Source organism: Phocoena sinus, chromosome 2 (genome assembly GCF_008692025.1).
Source record: "Phocoena sinus isolate mPhoSin1 chromosome 2, mPhoSin1.pri, whole genome shotgun sequence".
NCBI lineage: Eukaryota > Metazoa > Chordata > Mammalia > Artiodactyla > Phocoenidae > Phocoena > Phocoena sinus.
The window spans coordinates 129950220-129972164 of NC_045764.1; the positions used below are offsets into that span (position 1 = coordinate 129950220).

The 21945-nt window shown below is 37.0% G+C and overlaps 1 protein-coding gene and 1 pseudogene across 2 annotated transcripts in view; one reads left to right on the forward strand and one right to left on the reverse strand.

The window, feature by feature from the left end:
* Nucleotides 1-21945, reverse strand: part of TXNDC16 (thioredoxin domain containing 16) — a 120289-nt gene that overhangs the window by 36102 nt on the left and 62242 nt on the right. For both annotated transcript variants that reach the window (XM_032624689.1, XM_032624690.1), the window contains 5 exons: nt 19120-19286; nt 18677-18737; nt 14246-14369; nt 9967-10110; nt 9028-9087 (listed from right to left, as the gene is read on the reverse strand). In XM_032624689.1, the coding sequence (XP_032480580.1) occupies nt 9028-9087; nt 9967-10110; nt 14246-14369; nt 18677-18737; nt 19120-19286 (556 nt within the window). The remainder of the gene's footprint in view (nt 1-9027; nt 9088-9966; nt 10111-14245; nt 14370-18676; nt 18738-19119; nt 19287-21945) is intronic.
* Nucleotides 16439-17740, forward strand: LOC116749883 (annotated as a pseudogene).

Below are 21945 nucleotides of genomic sequence, written 5' to 3' on the forward strand. Positions count from 1 at the left end.
TTTTTAAGGAATCTCCATACTGTTTTCCATAGTGGTTGTATTAATTTACATTCCCACCAACAGTGCAGAAGGGTTCCCTTTTCACCACGCCCTTTCCAGAATTTATTGTTTCTAGATTTTTTGATAACAACCATTCTGACCGGCATGAGGTGATACCTCTTTGTAGTTCTGATTTGCATTTCACTACTAATTAGTATGTTGAGCATCTTTTCATGTGCCTCTTGGCCATCTGTATGCCTTCCTTGGTTAAGTGTCAATTTAGGTCTTCTGCCCATTTTTTAACTGGATTGTTTTTTTTGATATTGAGCTCCATGAGCTGTTTGTATATTTTGGAGATGATCCTTTGTCTGTTGTTTCATTTGCAAATATTTTCTCTCTGAGGGTGGTGTTTTTTGTCCTGTGTATGGTTTCCTTGGCTGTGCAAAAGCTTTTAAGTTTAATTAAGTCCCATTTATTTATTTATTTTTATTTCTGTTACTCTAGGAGGTGGGAGAAAAAAGATCTTATGTCAAAGAGTGTTTTTCCTCTAAGAGTTTTATAGTGTCTGGTCTTACATTTGAGTCTTTAATCCATTTGGAGTTTATTTTTGTGTATGGTGTTAAGTAGTGTTCTAATTTCATTCTTTTACGTGTAGCTGTCCAGTTTTCCCAGCACTTATTGAAGAGTTTGTCTTTTCTCCATTGTATGTTCTTGCCTCCTTTGTCGTAAATTAAGTGCCCATATGTGCCTGGGTTTATCTCTGGGCATTCTATCCTGTATCATTGATCTATATTTCTGTTTTTGTGCCAGCACCATACTGTCTTTATTACTGTAGCTTTGTGGTATAGTCTGAAGTCAGATAGCCTGATTCCTCCAACTCCATTTTTGTTTCTCAAGATTGCTTTGGCTATTCGGGATCTTTTGTGTTTCCATATGAATTGTAAAATTTTTTGTTCTAATTCTGTGAAGGATTCCATTGGTAGTTTGATAGGGATTGCACTGAATTTGTAGATTGCTTTGAGTAGTATAGTCATTTTCACAATATTGAATCTTCTAATCTAAGAACATGGTATATTTCTCCATCTGTTTATGTCATCTTTGATTTCTTTCAGCATTGTTTTATAGTTTCTAAGTACAAGTCTTTTGCCTCCTTAGGCAGGTCTATTCCTAGGTATTTTATTCTTTTTGTTGCAGTGGTAAATGGGAGTGTTTCCTTAATTTCTCTGATTTTTCATTGTTGGTGTATAGGAATGCCAGAGTTTCCTGTGCATTAATTTTGTATCCTGCAACCTTACCAAGTTCATTGATTAGTTCTAGTAGTTTTCTGGTGGCATCTTTAGGATCTTCTATGAATATTATCATGTCATTGGCAAACAGTGACGGTTTTACTTCTTCTTTTCCAATTTGTATTCCTTTTATTTCTTTTTTCTTCTCTGATTGCTGTGGCAAGGACTTCCAAAACTATGTTGAATAATAGTGGCAAGAGTGGACATCCTTGTCTTTTTCCTGATCTTAGTGGAAATGCTTTCAGTTTTCTACCATTGAGTATGATGCTTGCTGTGGGTTTGTCATATATGGTCTTTATTATGTTGAGGTAGGTTCCCTCTATGCCCATTTTCTGGAGAGTTTTATCATAAATCGATGTTGAATTTTGTCAGAAGCTTCTCCTGCATCTATTGAGATAATCATATGGTTTTTATTCCTGAATTTGTTAACGTGGTGTATCACATTGATTGATTTGCATATACTGAAGAATCCTTGCATCCCTGGGATAAATCCCACTTGATCATGGTGTACGATCCTTTTAATGTGCTGTTGGATTCTGTTTGCTAGTATTTTGTTCAGGATTTTTGCATCTATGTTCATCAGTGATATTGGTCTTTAATTTTCCTTTTTTTGTGATATCTTTTTCTGGCTTTGGTATCAGGGTGATGTGCTTTGTAGAATGAATTTGGGAGTGTTTCTTCCTCTGCGATTTTTTGGAAGAGTTTGAAAAGGATGAGTGTTAGCTCTTCTCTAAATGTTTGATAGAATTCTCCTGTGAAGCCATCTGGTCCTGGACTTCTGTTTGTTGGAAGACTTTAAATTCTGGTTTCAATTTCATTACTTGTGATAGGTCTGTTTATACTTTTAATTCTTCCTGGTTCCATCTTGGAAAGTTTTGTCCATTTGTCCAAGAATTTGTCCATTTCTTTGTGGTTGTCCATTTTATTGGAGTATAGTTGTTTTTAGTAGTCTCTTAAATCCTTTGTATTTCTGCAATGTCAGTTGTGATTTCTCCTTTTACATTTTTAATTTTATTGATTTGAGCCCTCTTCCTTTTTTTCTTGATGAGTCTAAGGGTTTATCAATTTTGTTATCTTCTCAAAGAACAAGCTTTTAGTTTTATTGATCTTTGCTATTGTTGTCTTTGTTTCTATTTCATTTATTTCTGCTCTGATCTTTATGATTTCTTTCCTTCTACTGACTTTGGGTTTTCTTTGTTCTTCTTTCTCTAGTTGTTTTAAGTGTAGGGTTAGATTGTTTATTTGACAATTTTCTTGTGTCTTGAGGTGAGATTGTATTGCTATAAACTTCCCTCTTAGAACTGCTTTTACTGCATCTCATAGGTTTGGGGTCATTGTGATTTCATCAACATTTGTTTCTATGTTTTTTTTTATTTCTTCTTTGATTTCTTCAGTGATTTCTTGGTTATTTAGTAGTGCACTGTTTAGCCTCCATGTATTTGTGTTTTTTACAGGTTTTTTTCCTGTAATTGATTTCCAATCTCATAGTGTTGTGGTCAGAAAAGTTGCATAATACAATTTCGATTTTCTTAAATTTTCCAAGGCTTGATTTGTGACCCAAGATGTGATCTATCCTGGAGAATGTTCCATGTGCACTTGAGAAGAAGTGTATTCTGACACTTTTGGGTGAAATGTTCTATAAGTATCAATTAGATCTATCTGGTCTATTGTGTCATTTAAAGCTTGTGTTTCATTATTTATTTTCTGTCTGGATGATCTATCCATTGGTGTAAGTAGGGTGTTAAAATCCCCTACTATTATTGTGTTACTGTTGATTTCTCCTTTCATGGTTGTTAGCATTTTCCTTATGTATTGAGGTGCTCCTATGTTGGGTACATAAATTTTTATAACTGTTATATCTTCTTCTTGGATTGATCCTTTGATCATTATGAAGTGTCCCTCCTTATCTCTTATAACAGTCTTCATTTTAAAGTCTATTTTATCTGATATGAGTATTGCTACTCCAGCTTTCTTTTGATTTCCATTTGCATGGAATATCTTTTTCCATCCCTTCACTTTCAGTCTGTATGTGTCTCTAGGTCTGAAGTGGGTCTCCTGTAGACAGCATATATATGGGTCTTGTTTTTGTATCCATTCAACCAGTCTGTGTCTTTTGGTTGGCAGTTAATCCATTTACATTCAAGGCTACTATCGATATGTATGTTCCTATTACCATTTTCTTAATTGTTTTGGGTTTCTTTTTGTGGGTCTTTTTCTTCTCTTGTGTTTCCCACTTAGAGAAGTTTCTTTCGCATTTATTGTAAAGCTGGTTTGGTGATACTGAATTCTCTTACCTTTTGCTTATCTGAAAAGCTTTTGACTTCTCCATCAAATCTGAATGAGATCCTTGCTAGGTAGAGTAATCTTGTTGGTAGGTTTTTCTCTTTCATTACTTTTAAGTATATCCTGCCATTCCCTTCTGGCCTGCAGAGTTTCTGCTGAAAAATCAGCTGGTAACCTTATGGGGATTCCTTTGTATGTTATTTTTTGTTTTACCCTTGATGCTACTTTTTTCTTTGAATTTTTGTTGGTTTAATATATGTATTGGTGTGTTTTTCCTAGAGTTTATCCTGTATGGGATTCTCTGTGCTTCCTGGACTTGATTGACTATTTCCTTTCCCATGTTAGGGAACTTTTCAACTATAATCTCTTCAAATATTTTCTCAGACCCTTTCTTTTTCTCTTCTTCTTCTGGGACCCCAGTAATTCGAATGTTGGTGCGTCTCGTGTTGTCCCAGAGGTCTCTAAGGTTGTCTTCAATTCTTTTCATTCTTTTTTCTTTTTTCTACTCCTCAGCAGTTATTTCCACCATGTTGTCTTCCAGCTCACTTATTCGTTCTTCTGCCTCCGTTATTCTGTTATTGATTCCTTCTAGTGTATTTTTCTTGTGTTGTTCATCTCTGTTGTTTGTTCTTTACTTCTTCCAGATCTTTGTTAAACATTTCCTGTATTTTCTCAATCCATGCCTCCATTCTATTTCTGACATTCTGGATCATCTTTATATCATTACTATAAATTGGTGCTGAGATGGGGACCTCCTTGAGACCTCACTCTGATGAATATTCCCTGGGATCTGAGGTTCTCTGTTAGTCCAGTGGTTTGGACTCAGAGCTCCCACTGCAGGAGCTACGGCCAGACCCCGGGCTTGTGAACCAGGATCCTGCAAGCTGCCGGTTCACTTTGGGGTTCCTTCCATCTCCTTGGGGATCAGAGTCCCCCACCAGCAGCTGGCAGGCGCCCTAGTTGTGGGGAGACACTATCTCTGCATCTTCCCACCTCACCATCTTGACCCCACCTCTATATCCCATTCTTATTACAACTTCTCAGCAGCATGAAACACTCCAGCTGAAACACTCTCTTCCCTTGATTTTCTGCAGCACCTTCCTCTATTGGCTCCCATCCCCACACCTGACTCTCTAGCTGCTCCATTTTGGTCCCTCTTGCAGGCTCTTCTGCCAGTGGAGTCAGGAGTTCCCCCAAGGCTCAGTTTAAGCTGCTTTCTCTTCGTGTTCTACCCTCTCTTCTAGACAATCTCAATAATCATCGACAATCTAATGAATCCTAAATTTATAGCTTTGGCCCAGGCTCATCCTTTAATGTTCCAGACCAATGTATTCTTACTGCCTTCTCTAGTTCCCTTTGAACGGAAACATCCTCAAACTCAAGATGTCTAAAACAAATATGGTTTCTTTCCTCTGAATAGTAGTGAATGTTGCCATCTTTGTATAACTCGGAAAACAAAGTACCATTTCTTGCGCCTCCCCATTCCTAAACTCCACAGGTCTAATCACATCAATCAGCATGCCCTTCAATTTTACCACCTGAATTTTAAATACCTCTTATATCTGTCCCTCTCTCTTCACTGCCACCATTTATCATTTCTCCTAATTTATCTCCCTGAATTCGATATGTCTCTACACTGAAGCTAGAGATATCTTTTCAAAACTCAAATCTACTTTGCTACCAGCCCACACCCACCAGTTTCTGCAGTCAGGTCTTTTCACCCCTTCAGATCTCTGCACGTGTGACCACTTCAAGGAAGCCTCCTCTGACACCCTGATCTGCATCAGATTCCTATGCTCTTAGAGGACCAAGCTCTTTTCCCTATCTCATCATGTAATTATGTACTCATCTGTGTTGTTGTACGATTAGAGCTCCCTGAGAGTAGGGACTGTGTCTGTTTTCCTTGTCACTGGTTTTCCAGCACCCAGAGTGGTCCTTGAACATGAAACACCTTAAATATGTGTGTGAATAAACTAACACATGGAATTCATTTAGGGCTTCACATACCCATCCTGTCTAAATATTATAATTTCTTATTTACTTATTTAAAATATTATAATCTCTTCTCAGCCCAAGAAAACACATCATAGTGGAATTCCAAAGAGAAATTTCTACTTGTTCTATACTAATACAGTTGACCCTTGAATAACACAGGTTTCAACTGTGCAGGTCCACTTATATGTGGGTTTTTCTCAATAGTAAATATTACAGTACTACACATTCCATGGTTGGATGAATCCATGGATATGGAACCTCAGATATGGTGCAACCATGTATACAGAGGGCCAAATCTGTTATTCTTGGATTTTCTACTGCACAGAGGGTCAACATCCCTAATCCTTGTGTTGTTTAAGTCAACTGTGTATGGAAGGCCCTCCAAAATGTGTAACTAATTAGGTGAAGAGATATCAAAAAACAAATGACAAAGCACCACACAACTCAGCTAGTGAAAGAATAAATTCTAATAAAAGGAAACTTTAATATAATATTAGATCAAAGAAGGAATCTTTGTGTATCAATATAGGTTATATCCTACTTTAAGATATTATCTACCCTTATGACTAAAATTGTGAAATGCAGTATTTTAATATCTTATTGCCAAAAGTTTTAATACTGAAACTTCTTTCTTACATTTTAAATGATCCTAGATTATATCTCATAGATGCAATAACTTACTACCTTAGATTTAGTGTTAGCAATCTGTTTGATAATATAGGCAGGGTCTAGTCTGTCTTATTCACCACTATAAACCTGCTGCCTAGTACAATGTCTGTTACCTATTATGTGCCCAATAAAAAATTTGTGAAATGTGCCCTGATATTTCTTCGTGAACAAATTTTCAATGTTTACACTAAAGTATATTAATACCTGAATATTATATGTGCATATAGACAAAAATAAATTCTTATTCCTTGTAAAGCTGGATCTACTCTATAAAGTTCTCTTACCCTTTATTTTAATCATTTAGTCAATAAATATCTAGTGGTGCTTGTACTGGTGCTTGTTCAGACAATATCATATTATGTACTGCCACCCAAGGATGGAACATGGTGTTATTACAAATGTAGTTCTTTCCCTTCAATAAGCATCCTCAATGGGTCTACTGCTAAAAATGTTATTATTCCTTTGTCCAAGTTGAAAACTTTGATGTTATCTTTAAAACTGGAAAAAGAATATTGATACATATCATTAAAAGTTATAAGGCTACTTATACTGAAGTTATCACATTTTTATTTTCTTTCCTGTAAAATGGTTTCAACACTTAATCATGTTTCAAATGGAAATAGTCTAATATTCTAAGATGACTGTAGTATTACATTCCACATACTTTATCAATGCAGCAATTCCAAATAGGGGTCTTAATTTAAAAGAAAAACAAAACAAAACAGACTCTCTTAGCTACAGATACTATGTAATTATAAAAACTTGACATTTGCTGCCACCTTGTGACTGAGTATAAAATATTCTCCATCCTCTTGTACTAAGAGATAAAAAGTGGCTTTTTCCCAAGTCAATATGAGAGATTACAGGACTAAAGGACCAAAGTATTACAATATTTTCCCAATTTACAAAATTACAGTATAGGCTTCACCATAGACACAAAACACTATTGTTACATATAGTATGCATTTCTATATTAAGCCTCATGAACTTCCAAAACAATCCATTTATCTGATATCTAATTACTAACAGGATTGTTATTCATAAAGAACATACTAATCAAAAAAGGAATCAAGCCCTTGGGTTGGTTATCTGCTTTTTTATTCTACAAACACATACAACTAAGAGTCCTTGCATTGAGGGGTCACATCTTTATTTGGTCATTAACAGAGAAGAAAGTAAGAGAATCTTTTTCCATTTTCATTTGGTATCTAACCAAATGGGCTGGGGAGGGGGGAATAATTCTATTATTCAGGGACATTATCCAATTACTATTTCATTGTGGTTTATATTTTCCCCCTTTTTCTTTCTTCTAATTATTTACCAATAAGGCTGGAAAACCTAAGAGAAGAAACTTAAATCTGTCTATAAATTGCCACCATAAAGGAGAATCTAAAAGAGAATGACAAGATTGCTTTAAAAAAAAAATGTTAAGGGGCTTCCCTGGTGGCGCAGTGGTTGAGAGTCCGCCTGCCAATGCAGGGGACACGGGTTCGTGCCCCGTTTCGGGAGGATCCCACATGCCACGGAGCAGCTGGGCCCGTGAGCCATGGCCGCTGAGCCTGCGCGTCCGGAGTCTGTGCTCCGCAACAGGAGAGGCCACAACAGTGAGAGGCCCGCGTACCGCAAAAAAAAAAAAAAAGTTAGGGATCACAGTATCTATAGACTTAATCATCTCTTCACTTGGGGAATGAAATAATCAAAAGTTGGATCAAATGTGGTTGGGAAATGAATGGAAGAGAAATGGTTCAAAAATGATTTTTTATACCTCTGATGTTTTTATTACTGTAGAACATGTTGCGTTTAGGATTGACTTTCTGGAATCAATTTCTTGAGTTCACAAAAGTCCCCAATATATAAGTTGTATATCAGTACACATTTTCCACTAAATAAAACAAAATTTATGAAACTCTACTACATTTGCTTAATCATTTACTCAACAACTATTAAACACCAGATATTCTGTAATGTAATGCAATGCACCAAGTCCAGTGAGCCGAGTATAAGACACAGTCTCCACCCATAAGGAACTTACTAAATAATGAAAGAGCCTGTAAGCTAGTGCCTCAAAACTAAATGATGGATGCATTCCTGGAGTAGCCAAGAAAAAGCCTATTTAGCCATAATAGCTTTTATTAACAAGAAAAACAGAGTAGGAGGAAATCATATTAAAGACACAAAGCATGATATATTCTGTCTTATTCAAGTGATTACAAAACATTATACTTACCTAAGCCAACACTATCTGTCTCTTACTAATGCTAAGAGGCCTCCCTACTCCTCCTTTTTTCTTTGCTGGGATGGTGGCATAGACATTTTGAGTTCATTCCTTGGATTCTTATTTGTCTACCACTGAATCAGGTTTCATAGAATAGTTAAAATAAAAAGATCCTGGCTATTAAAAAATATCCTAACCGTATAGCTTCAAGAACACTGGTATCTTAGTTCCTTCATTAGGATGTGGTCTTATCTATCAAATTTTTATTTAAAAGTATTTAGTATATATAGTATTTAGTATATATTTAATAATATTTAACAGTAACTGGCACAGAGTAGGCACTCAATAAATGTTTGCTGAATGACTGAATTCAGCCAAAAAGATTACTGGATTAACTATGTAGCTACAAGACAGTTTTATGAAGACAAAGTGAATGCTTCTGAGAGTTCTGAAACTCATGGTTCATTAACTTATTAACCTTGGAGATACAAACATAATAACCTGAAATTTTACATGGGTTTCTACATCTTTAGCATGACACAGTTATACAAATAGCTATGGCTCAAAATCAGGAAAATAAGCATGCATACCACAGTATACCTTTCAACTTAATTGCCACATCGATGTAGGACTGCAGAAATGCCATGGATACTGCCTGCCCTACATTAAAATAAAAAATTAAACAGATATTACAATGTACATATCTCTAAAGCAGTGGTCCCCAACCTTTTTGGCACCAGGAACTGGTTTCGTGGAAGACAATTTTTCCACGGACTAGAGGGTGAGGGGATAGTTTCGGGATGATTCAAGCACATTACATTTATTGTGCATTTTATTTCCCTTATTATTACATTGTAATATATAATGAAATAATTATACAACTCACCACAATGCTGACAGGAGGCAGAGCTCAGGCAGTAATGCGAGCAATGGAGAGTGGCTATAAATACAGATGAAGCTTCGCCAGCTTGCCTGCTGCTCACCTCCTGCCGTGTGGCCCGGTTCCTAACAGGCCACAGACCAGTACCGGTCCATGGCCCGGGGGTTGGGGACCCCTGCTCTAAAGCATCCATACTTATATATAATGAACATATAGATTTATGGGGTTTCCCCAAATTGTTATTTATTAATAAGAAATATCCTAGTATGCAGTAGTCAATATTGTTCAAACATTTAAGAGGGTTTCTGCGTTCATACTGCAAGGAGTATACTTGAACAGTTATTGTTTGAGGATAAAAGCAATATAGTGCCTATAAATCTATAATAACTGTTAATCAGTCGTTAGCTTGAATAACAATAATTTTTCTAAATTAGTAAGCTTAACATCTAGTTTAATCATTAACCTTCAATTTGTAAGTCAGATATATATAATCAGTTTTACAACCCCAGAATCAGCTAGAAGTAAATATTTCAAAGTGTGGAACATATGAAAATTATGTCACTTTACAATGTGCAGTAACAGAATGCAAAAATAAAATCTGCCTACTTTAAATGCCCTAATATGCAATATAGTAGTCACCTCTAAAGACTCATACTCACAACCAGCATAGAAAAGCACTATGCTGTCAGAAGCTGTTACTGTCGCATTAAATGTCTCTTCTGTTAGTTCCACTGTGAGCTCCAAAGGTAACTGTCTCTTCCTGTCTCTGTAAACAGTTTCTGCCACTTCATCATCTTGAATATCTAAAATGTTTGAAGAGAAATTAATATAAATATAAATGTATAATTTAAAAAATTTAAGCTCTTCTCCCAGGCAAGCATGTGAAAATTTGGTATTTTATAAAAACTTTTGAATTCATACAATCTTAATATTTAAAATGCATGATATTAAGAAAACTTTCCAGTTGTCTGGCTTCCTATCTTAAATGACTCTCAGATGCTTCCTGACCCAGAAAGTGTCAAGTTTTAGTCAATTCCAAAAGGCGTTAAACTTGTCAAGAAATAATATAAATATTGCTCTTTTATTTCTAATCAACATATTAATTTATAAGCCAAAAAAGTCCTACCATACATATTTGACAGTGTTTCTTTAGCTTCTACTACATGCCAAGCACTGTGACAGACATTAAGGAAAGTAGTAAACAAAGCAGACATAGTCCCTGACCACACAGAGCCTCAATCTATGGAAAAGTCAGTCAATAAACTGATCACTAAATAAATATATAACTATAAATGTGATCAGTTTAAGAGGAAAGGTTAAATACACAGTGAGAGATATTAACAGGGAGATTTAGATTGGGAGATTCAAAGTCCACCAGATAAAGAATCAATAAAAGGATGTTTTAGGCAAAGGGAAAACACATGCAAAGCTCTGAGAAATAAGAGCTAAGCATATTCTAGGTACTGAGGGAAGGCAAATTTGACTAAAACAAGATGGCCTGAAGAAATAACATGAGAAAACTCTAGGCTAGACAGTAGCTGGATTATAAGAGGCCATATAAGCCAAGAATTTTGGATTTTATTCTAAGTGTATTGAGTTAAGGGTGGATTCTGAATATGTAAAAAACTTTCATTAACCACAATATATAGAAATATTGAATCATTATGGTGTACAACTAAAACTAACATGTTACATGTCAATTAAATCTTAAAAAAAAAAACAAAACTTTAAGATAGACAGATAGATCCATCCACCCACCCATTCATCCATCCATCAAAGTATGTGGTAAAAAAATAAAAAACACATTATGAACTCACAAATATCCTACTGGAATTTATATAGATTGTATGATAACACTGGAGGAACATCTAACTTGATAAGAGAGACAAGCTTCCTAGAAGAGTTGACACAAGCTGAACATTAAAAGAAAAATAAAACTTAGGCAGGCAGCAGAGGCATATGGAGTAAAAGGAACAGCATGTACAAAGCAACAGTGGCATGAAAAATCATGATGAAGTTGAAATCTGAACACTGACTCTGATATTAAGAATTATTGTTAACTTTGTAGATGTAGTAATAGCATTAATTATGTTAATTTTAAAAGGAGAATCCTTACATTTCTCAAATACACAGGGAAATATTTATGGATGAATTTGTATGTTTGGAATTTGCTGCAAAATAATAAAGGGAGGGCAGTGATTGGAATAGGATTAGCCATAAACTGATGGTGGCTGGGCGAGGCCAGGTAATGGGTACCTGGAGATTTGTTCTATTATGCTGTCTACTTTATGGTAAGTTTATAATTCTCTGTAACAAGATATTAAAAAGAAAGGAAGGGAGGAAGTGAGAAAGGCAATGCATTCAGAAAACTAAATTATTATTTTCCATATGATTGCTAATACTATAAAATAAAATACTAGGTCTGGATTTCAGTACCATATTGGCAATTTTTAGCTGTGTAACTCTAGTCAGTTATATAACTCTGTGTCTCAATATTCAAACCTGTGAAACATAAGAGTTCGACTATTAATTTTAAGGTACTTTTAAATACCACATTCTATGACACTAAAAGTTATGCCCTCAATACCAAAATTAATAAAGGCCAATTTTCTCATTTACTGTGTTTTTTTCTTATTATTCATGTATTTTCATTTTCCTGCCAGTCCATTCTTATTTCCCAATCCATCCTTTCTTCTCTTATCTTGTCCAAACACCTCCTTCTTGCTTCCCCATTCTCTTAATAAGCCACCCTCATTTATAAATTTATAATTTATAAATTTATTTATTCCTCAGCTCAAACTTTCACCAATTCATATATATATATATATATATATATATATATATATATATAGTGTGTATATATATATATATATATATACACACACACTCTCTTTAGCCACACGTTTGTTATTTTTTTTCATACTCTCCTTTTGGAGACCTCAGTCCATTTAATTCTGATTCATCTTGTGCCCATTTCCTTTGAAGGGCATTTTTCTTTATATTCCGCTCTTATATGGTAACAAACTCTTTCCAAACCCTCATCCATGTCTCATATAAATGGGAATGAAATGAAAATGAGAAGGAAACTGTGTATATGGGCATGACATCAAACTATATTATGGGTCAGTATGGATTACAAACATAGGAAGTTAAGACCAAAAAAAAAAAAACCCCAAAAAACAAAACAAAACAAAAAATTCCACTACAAAGCAAAAGAAGAAAGCTGTTTAAGAAACATGAGAACTGGGCTGAGGAGAGAAGATAGGGGAGAGTTAGAAAAAAAGAGAAGGCAGCACCAGCGGGCAAACTAAAGCCAGAGAATCAGGAAGTACAACAGGAGACATGGCAACAATGAAATTTTGAAACAGGCAACTAGCCACTGAGGACAGGAATCTTATTAAATTTACAGATGATTCCTCTGACTCTGAAGAATATATGAACCATGATAGGAATAAAGCAGGGAGCAAGAGAGCAAAACACAGATCTGCCTATACAATGACGATGCTATGGAGAAGAACTCTGGCTTAAATCACAAGCAATTCTAACTTCTGTATATCAGAAAAATACTAGAGCAGTGCTCAAACCAAGAAGCTGGTCACCAGTAACAGTTAAAGCTCAGAGCCCTTATTAAATTTATAATATAGATGTTGATCCTCATAATAAAGAGACCTCATGAAAACAATATGTAAATTACTTCCATCTCGGGAATCATGATAATAGGACTATATAAAAAGTATTTACGGGACTTCCCTGGTGGCACAGTGGTTAAGAATCCACCAGCCAATGCAGGGGACAAGGGTTTGAGCCCTGGTCCGGGAAGATCCCACACGCCACGGAGCAGCTAAGCCCGTGTGCCACAATTACTGAGCCTATGCTCTAGAGCCTGTGAGCCACTACTACTGAGCCTGCACACCTAGAACCCATGGTCCACAACAAGAGAAGTCACCACAATGAGAAACCCGTGCACTGCAACGAAGAGTAGCTCTCGCTCGCCGCAACTAGAGAAAGCCCACACACAGCAACAAAGACCCAACACAGCCAAAAATTAATTAATTAATTAATTTAAAAAAAAAGTATTTACTAAATGGGACTCATGATAATAGTACTATATAAAAATTCAAGTATTTACTAAATGGGATACTAGAATGTACAAGACATAATCCCTGCCTTAGAAATTTTGTAGACCAATAGAGAAGAGAGAAAAGTAAATAAGCAATTTCAGAATAGGACTGATGTTATAAAAGAAGTACTAGGAATGATAATGATCATAAGTAAGATTTCAAGTCAGAATGCTCCACATGCCGTTTGTGTGACACTGGGCAGATCACTTAACTGAGCTAAAACACAGATTTTTTTCCTCTACAAAACGAAGGTGACCTCAGCTAACTCAGAGGACAGCTATCAAAGTAAATAATGAGTGGGAAATAGCCTTGAAAACTACAGAATACTTCAAAAATGTAAGCAATAAGAGCAATAAAAAGAAAAGCAGAAATAACATATTAAAAAGAATTATTAAAATGTTATCAAAATCTACTCACTATACTGCTAACAATTGGATTCATTGACAAATACAACTATATTTATCAGAATTTCATAACCTAATAGGAATAATAAAAATAAAATACCATACTGTGGCTCCTGGGTCCTTTTTAAACACGGAGTAGACCAGTAGGGCTGAAAGAACTGATGTGGAGGATAAAGGCACACTTGTGGAAAGCTAGAAGCCTGACATGTAACAGTGAAAGGTATCGCACTAAACAAAATAGAGCATCCTTATATCTTTACACCTCATCAAGTGGCTAAAATGAAATTCAAAATTAATTTCTTCAGGCCTCTTCACATTCTTGAATGTGACAGTTAATTCACTGAAATTTCCCTGACCTTAAGGATGCTGGGCATAAATGGAAGGGCAGCATGATCATCAAAAAAACATATTACCCATATCTGGACCTTCAATGTCATTGTCTTCATCTTCGTGCATTTCCTCAATGTGCATATTACTTTCCACACGGGATACGATTAAATCAATATTACTTAACACCAAAAATTCCACTGGCACTCCCTAGGAATACATTAATTTTAAAAGATATGACTAAAATATAACAAAGCATTTTAATATAAAAATGTTTTACTTGTTTGATACTAAAATGAAATGAAACTAAACCTCTGAACTTCAATTTTAATATATTTTTTTAAAAAGGTAAATTAACTCCACGATCACTATTAAAAGCATCCAAAGTATACGTTATAGAAAGATAGTGTGTGCTACTGAAAAAGAGGGCAAAAAAGAACTGAAAGTCTCGCTTGCTTCTTGTCACAATTACATTACACTGACATCTGAAGCATTTTACATATAACAGTAAGTCCCACCTCAATACAACTGAGGTATAAAAATATCTACAATTTTATTGCAAACAGAGACAATATTATTTTGTATTCTACAGAAATATTCAAAATAATACTTCATCTAAAAAAATTCCACTAAAAAGTTTAATTGCCTGTTTAGCCATAAACATAAAAATACTATCTGCCCATAGGTATTTTAAGAATACCAAATTCTATTCCATTGAAATTGTTCCATTAAAATTTCTTTCACTAAGCCTCAACCAAAACATTTTTAAAACATGAAATTTTAGGCCACTGGATTATTTTAGTAAATTATCCCTGCTGCAACCTCATGATAAAACTTGAAGGGATGAGGAGTTGCTTCTTATGGATGAGCAAAGAACGTGGTTTCTTGAGATGGAATTCACTGCTGGTGAAGATGCTGTGAAGACTGTTGAAACGACAACAAAGGATTGAGAATATTACAAAAACTAAGTTGATAAAGCAGCAGCAGGGTCTGAGAGGATTGATTCCAATTGTGAAAGACGTTCTACTCTGGGTAAAATTCTACCAGCAGCATTGCTCTGTAGCATACTACAGAGAAATCTTTCATGAAAGGAAGAGTCGATCAATGGGGCAAACTTCACTGTCGTCTGATCTTAAGAAACTGCCGCAGCCACTGCCCTGGTCGGTCAGCAACCTCGTCAACATCAAGGCGGGACCCTCCACAAGCAAAAAGATTACAACTCAATGAAGGCTCAGATGATGGTTAGCATTTTTTTAGCAATTAGGAATTTTTAAATTAAGGCATATACATTGTTTTTTTAGACATAATGCTATGGCACACTTACTAGACTACAGTATAGTATATATATAACTTTTATATGCACTGGGACAACAGCATGAACTTTAATTCTTCTACAAAACCTATTTCCCAATAACAAATTAAGTAATTTCTTACTTAGGGGTCTTTACCTAATAGTAAAAAAAATAGCTTCAGTAAGTATTCTTTCCATTACCTGGTCAAAAAGCAAAGCATACTAGCCCCACAGTGTACACATTTGAACAATACTACAGTTCTCAAAGTATTTTCCTATTGGGTCTTATAAAACTTCTTGTAAGTTAGAAGGGGAGGTTTTACGACTATTTCACAAATGAGAAATCTGAGCTTGAAGAAGTTAATTCAGTTATCTGGACCCAGAACTAGCAGGAACAGAATCCAAGTCTTCTGACTCTTTAGCCCAGTATTCCTATCATAGACTTATGCAAGGGAATTTAAGTTTAAACTGTCTGGCAGTTCATAAACATATCAACAATTTTTTAGCACATGTATATAATATTTACAAGATGTTCAGAACTAAAGAGTTCTTAATTAAGAACAATTTAAGGAAAAAGGGACATTAACAGAAATTTACAGAGTAAATACAAATGACCTAACTAGTCAAAGTTATCAAAGACATGCAAATTAATACTGAAACTTTTTTTGTGTATAGAAATGATTTTTTTTTTAAGGTTACCATTCAGTATTGGCAAAGATGTATGAGAAACAAGAAATTCCAAACCCTGCTGGTAAAAGTATAACCCTTCTGGAGGGAAATTTGACAATGCATTTTAAAAGTCTTAAAAATTCCCATTTCCTTTAATAAAACTTACTTCCAGAAATTTAGCAAAAGAATCAGTGACGTCCAAAACAGTGTACAAAGTCAGGCATCACAGCACAATAGCAAGTAATGAAATATAACTGTACATGAAAAGCAGGATATATAGCATGATCCTAAATTTCTTTACAGTATATATATAGGCAGAAGATTCGCACCGTTTGGCCACAGGCCGCCTCCAGTGCCGCGGGATGTAGCGCGGGGTCCACGGCCCCGAGCAGAGCCCGCCGCCCGCCTGTCTTCCATCACAGGGAACTCTTTGCTCCCTGGGCCCTAGAGACCCCACCCTTTCCCCAAGCTGAAGCCACAGGGCATTGAGGTGCCAGCCAGATGTCTTCTCACAAAGGACCTGTGGTGGCCCAGGGCAATGGGGCTCCTGCCGGGAACAGGGAGGCTGACACAGCGGAGCTGGCTGAGCTGGGCCCCCTGCTAGAGGAGCTAAGCAAGCAGGGCATCGCCAGCCCAAGCAAAGCTAAAGAAGAGCAGGCACGCCCAGTGCCTCAGGAAGATGAGGAGGAGGGCTGCGTGCCGACACTTCCCTTGCAAGCCCACCATGCCGTGGAGAAGATGGAGGAGTTTGTGCATAAGGTCTGGGAGGGGTGCTGGAGGGTCATCCCGCACGACAGTGCTCCCCGACTGGCTGAAGGACAACGACTACCTGCTGCACGGCCACAGGCCGCCCATGCCCTCCTTCCGGGCCTGCTTCAAGAGCATCTTCCGCATCCACACGGAGACAGGCAACATCTGGACCCACCTGCTTGGTTTTGTGCTGTTTCTCTTTCTGGGAATCCTGACCATGCTCAGACCAACATGTACTTCATGCCCCCCCTTCAGGAGAAGGTGGTGTTCGGGATGTTCTTCCCAGGCACGGTGCTCTGCCTCAGCTTCTCCTGGCTCTTTCACACTGTCTATTATCACTCAGAGAAGGTCTCTCAGACCTTTTCCCAACTGGATTATTCAGGGATTGCCCTGCTGATTACAGGGAGCTTTGTCCCCTGGCTCTGTTACTCCTTCTACTGCTCCCCACAGCCACGGCTCATCTACCTCTCCAGCGTGGGCACCTCTGCCATCATTGTGGTGCAGTGGCACTGGTTTGCCACTCCTAAGCACCGGCAGACAAGAGCAGGGGTGTTCCTGGGGCTTGGCTTGAGCGGCATCGTGCCCACCATGCACTTTACAATCGTGGAGGGCTTCGTCAAGGCCACCACGGTGGGCCAGATGGGCTGGTTCTTCCTCATAGCTGTGATGTACATCACCAGAGCTGGCCTTTATGCTGCACGGATTCCCGAGCACTTCTTCCCTGGAAAATCCAACATATGGTTCTAGTCTCATCAGATCTTCCACGTCCTGGTGGTAGCAGCCGCCTTCATCCACTTCTACGGGGTCTCCAACTTTCAGGAGTTCCGACATGGCCTGGAAGGGGGGCTGTACTGATGACTCCCTCCTCTGAGCCGCCCTGCAAGGGCACAGGAGGAACTTCCCAAGTGCTTTTAAAATAACTTCTTTGCTGAAGTGACAGCAAGGGTCTGAGTTGTCTGTTTCTAGAAGAAACCTCATAGAGAATTCAGTACCAACTGACCTTCAGCCCACTTCACACTCCTGGGCATTAAACTCTCCTTTCCCTCGCTGAGAGCAGTGGGGATGGGCAGACGTGGCCGCCTCACCACTGAGCCGCGCCCTCCTCAGTAAGGCAACTACTGTCCCCTCACAGAGATGGGGCTTTGAAACTCATGTTGAGATTTTACGCCCCCTCCAACCATTCTGGGGAAAAATGATGGACTGGGACTCTTCAGAAATTCTGTTTCCAGAAGAAACTGTCCCTCCCTCCCCCCCGTCTTGACTTTGTAACCTGGCTTATAACAGGCCATCCATTTTTGTAGCACACTTTTGAAAAACAATGATAACCTCGTCCATCTTTATAGGGCCTGGACCTGCTCACACAGCAGCAAGAACAAAGCCACCAACTTTTACACAGCCCGGCTAATCATGGAAGTGTGTCCAGGCTTCAGATAACTTGAGTTTTAATTTTTTCTTGGCAGAGTAATGTAAAATTAAAGTGGGGAAAGATATTTAATATTTAATACTAAGCTTTAAAAAGAAACCTGCTATCATTGCTATGTATCTTGATGCAGACTATGATGATAATAAGAGTACAGAAGACACTTGGCATTCAAAAAAAATTAATAAAGAATACATATATATTTAAATAAACACACACACACGGAGAGACAGAGTAACAGATGAAAAAAAACACACCAAAATGTTAACAGCAATTATCTTTGAATAGTGGCAATTCACAGAATTTTCCTATAATAAGTGTATGTTACTTTAGGACCGCATGTATTAAATAAGCAGACACTGTAGACCAATATATAAAATGACTAACCTCTTCTGCTCTTTTGAAGACCACATTAGCATTCTTAGGAAAGTCCACTTCCAAAGAGTCCCTTTTTCAAAAAGGAAATAAATGTTTTATGTTGTTAATCTCAAGAATAATAGTCATCCAGGATGTCAATCTAAAATAGAGCTGTAAGTTCTAAAAAATGTTTATGAAGAAAGATTACAATTTAGTGAGTCTGAGAAATTTTACACATAAATACAGATCAGATTTTCTACCCTCTGTCTCAATCTACAGCTTCACTTAGCAAAGTTTAAAGGTCTAAATATTAATCAAGCTGATAATTAAAGACTTTAGCTCAGCAACTGGTTTTAACTACATTAGAGTCCATTAGAGATCTGATTTTATTTATAAGTGAACAGATTGCCGTATAAGAAAAATATTAGTGTTCTGCTAAATACAGTATAGTGACTACTTTATGTTCAAAATACCTTAACAGGAGCAGAACTCCTGCTTTTCCCAGAAGACGCCAAGCAACCCATTCTGCAGTTGTTCTATCAGCTTCATATGTAGCTTGTTGACTGACAATAAAAACCAGTGGTAATCCTAGTTGAAGATGAACAGTTGAAACTTGTTGAGGATCTTCAGCAACTTCAGTCTTCATTTAGAAAAAGAACAAAACGTCTTTACTGTGTGATAATAATGTTCCAACATTTGGATTTAAACCCTGCTAATTCTTATCAATAAAGACGAGTGAAAAAACAAGTCTGTGAAATAAATCCATTAACATTAACAGAAATGGTCTCATGATTTTCTAAGTTTAATGCTCCCAGTGTACCCGTATAGTTTAAGCATTATGAAACTAACAAATTTTACAAGGAGTTAAACAGAAATTTACAACCATAAAGAATAAGGATATTATAAAGAAACAAAAAAAACAATAAAAAACTGTGGTACTGATAAATAAAGAGATATTCGAAACAAAAAGAACAGATAACTAAGGAACAAATACTTCCACATAAGAATTTAACATATAATGACATATTACAGAACAATGAGGAACATCTGAGTTGACATCAGCTTGAATATACACATTTAATTTCACCCCCTCCAGAAATCCCAGCACAAACTACAGCAGTAGGATTTTTCAAAAGAGATAAACATACATATGTGAAGAAAGGAAAAGAGAAAAGGCAGCAAAATTTTGGAAGCTGGAGAACAAAACCCTAAAGCCATGAGAGAGGAAAAGCTAAGAGACAATTTCACTTTAACTGCAGAATCCTAAAATTGCTCAGGAACTGTCACTGCCTGGCGTCTCTGGAACTGGGAGAGAAATATTGGAAGGGGAATGGCAGGAAGGCTCCAAAATAAGGAGGAACAGGTAAAACTTTTGAGGAAGCATTAGATCCCTAGATTCCCCTCCCCAACTCCATGAACTTAGGTCCCTCCCTCACACCAGAAGAAATCTGGCCGGACTGCAGGAACAGCTGAGAGTGGGAATACCATACCCAAAGCAGGGGGATTGAGTACCCAAATGCTGAGACTCCTTTTAGCCCTTTCCCACTCAGTTTCCAGTATGCTAGCAGCCAGACTTCTGTACACCAGCTGAAAACTGGAAGTTCCTTTTCTGGGGACCTTGAGTAACCACAAGAAAAAGTTTAATGCTACTGACATTGAGGTTCACCAGAAAGCAGCCCAGATCCAATCACCCTATGGAGCTCAGAGTTAACAAGTGCGATCGACAGCCTCAGAATTTCCAATCAGCTTTTTTAGTTTCAGATTCTAAATCATGAACAAAGAGTAACAAGCATCTAAGGACAGCCTCTAACATGAAAGACAGAGACCAGAACAAACAGAAAAACAAGTAACGTGGAGGAAACAGACTATTCAGAAGAAGGTTCAGAAAACCACCAAAGAGAAGCTCAAAAGGATAGGAAGATAGATTATCCATAAAGAAATGAAAAATAAAGTTGAATAAATCTGCCAGAAAGTATAGCAAAAGACAGATGGATAATAGAAGAGATAAAATTGAGGGACTAGTTCAAGGGGCCCAACGTTCAAATAGGAGTCCCAGAAAGAGAGAAGGGAGAAAACAGAAGGGAAGAAATCATCACTGAAATACACACAAAAGTTTCCCACAACTGAAGAAGCATGAGCTGCCAGATTGAAAGAGCCCACTGAGTAACCAGCAGAGTGGATAAAAGCAGATACACGGGAAGATGCATTCTTGTAAAATTTTTAATTATTGAGGTGTTTTTTAATCATAAAAGTTTTCACAGAGGAATCTATATTTACCTATGGTAAGCAGAATTCTAAGATGGTCCCCAAGATTCCTGGTGTACACCTATATTTTGTATAATCCTAATTCCTTGAGTGTGGGTGATACTTATAGCAGAGTCACTCCCTGGATTAGGTCACACCATGTAAGACTGTCATAGCACAAAGGAGTGAGATTTGTCTGCTGGCTTTGATGGAGAAAACTGCAATTTTTTGAGGGGGCCACATGGTCAGGATCTGAGAACAGCCTGTAGGAGGTAAGAGCAACACCGGGAAACAGCCAGCGAGAAGGTGGGAACCTCAGTGCTACAACAACACAGAGCTCAATTATGCCAAAACCTGAATGCGTGTAACAGCCTGAAGGAGTAGAAAAGCCTGGTTTTTTCTTTGTGTATTTGGAGAACTATAAGAAATTTAGTATTAAAAAAGTAAAAAGGGGGAAAAGACAGTAAGACTGGAGATCTGGCAAGGGGACAAATCATTAAAAACTATATATATCCTCCTAAGAAGGTAGGGCTTTATTCTGTAAATAATTGGAAGCCAGTTAGGAACTGCAAAAATTATGGTAACAAGATCATATATGTGTATTTAAAATATATCACTCTGTTTAAAAAAAAAAAGAAAAAAGGGACTTCCCTGGTGGTCCAGTGGTTAAGACTCTGGGGAACGAAGATCCCACATGCCATGTGGCCAAAAAAACCAAAGAACAGAAACAAAAAAACATATACTAAAAACCAATGAATCCTACCATTTAAATGGGTGAATTCAATGATATGTGAACTATATCTCAACAAAGATGTTTTATAAATAAATAAATTAAATAAATGATATCACTCTGCAAGCAACAGAGAGCATAAACTTAAAGAGAGTGAAGTACAGGAATACAGTATAGACCAGATCAGTTTTTATTGCTAAAATAGTACACGAGAGAGAGGATTAAAGATCCTTAAAGCGCTGGCTGTTAGGATGAAGAATTCAAAAGATATTTAAGATCTAAAATTAGATGCAGAGAGATGTAGGAGTTGAGAATGGCTTTCCAG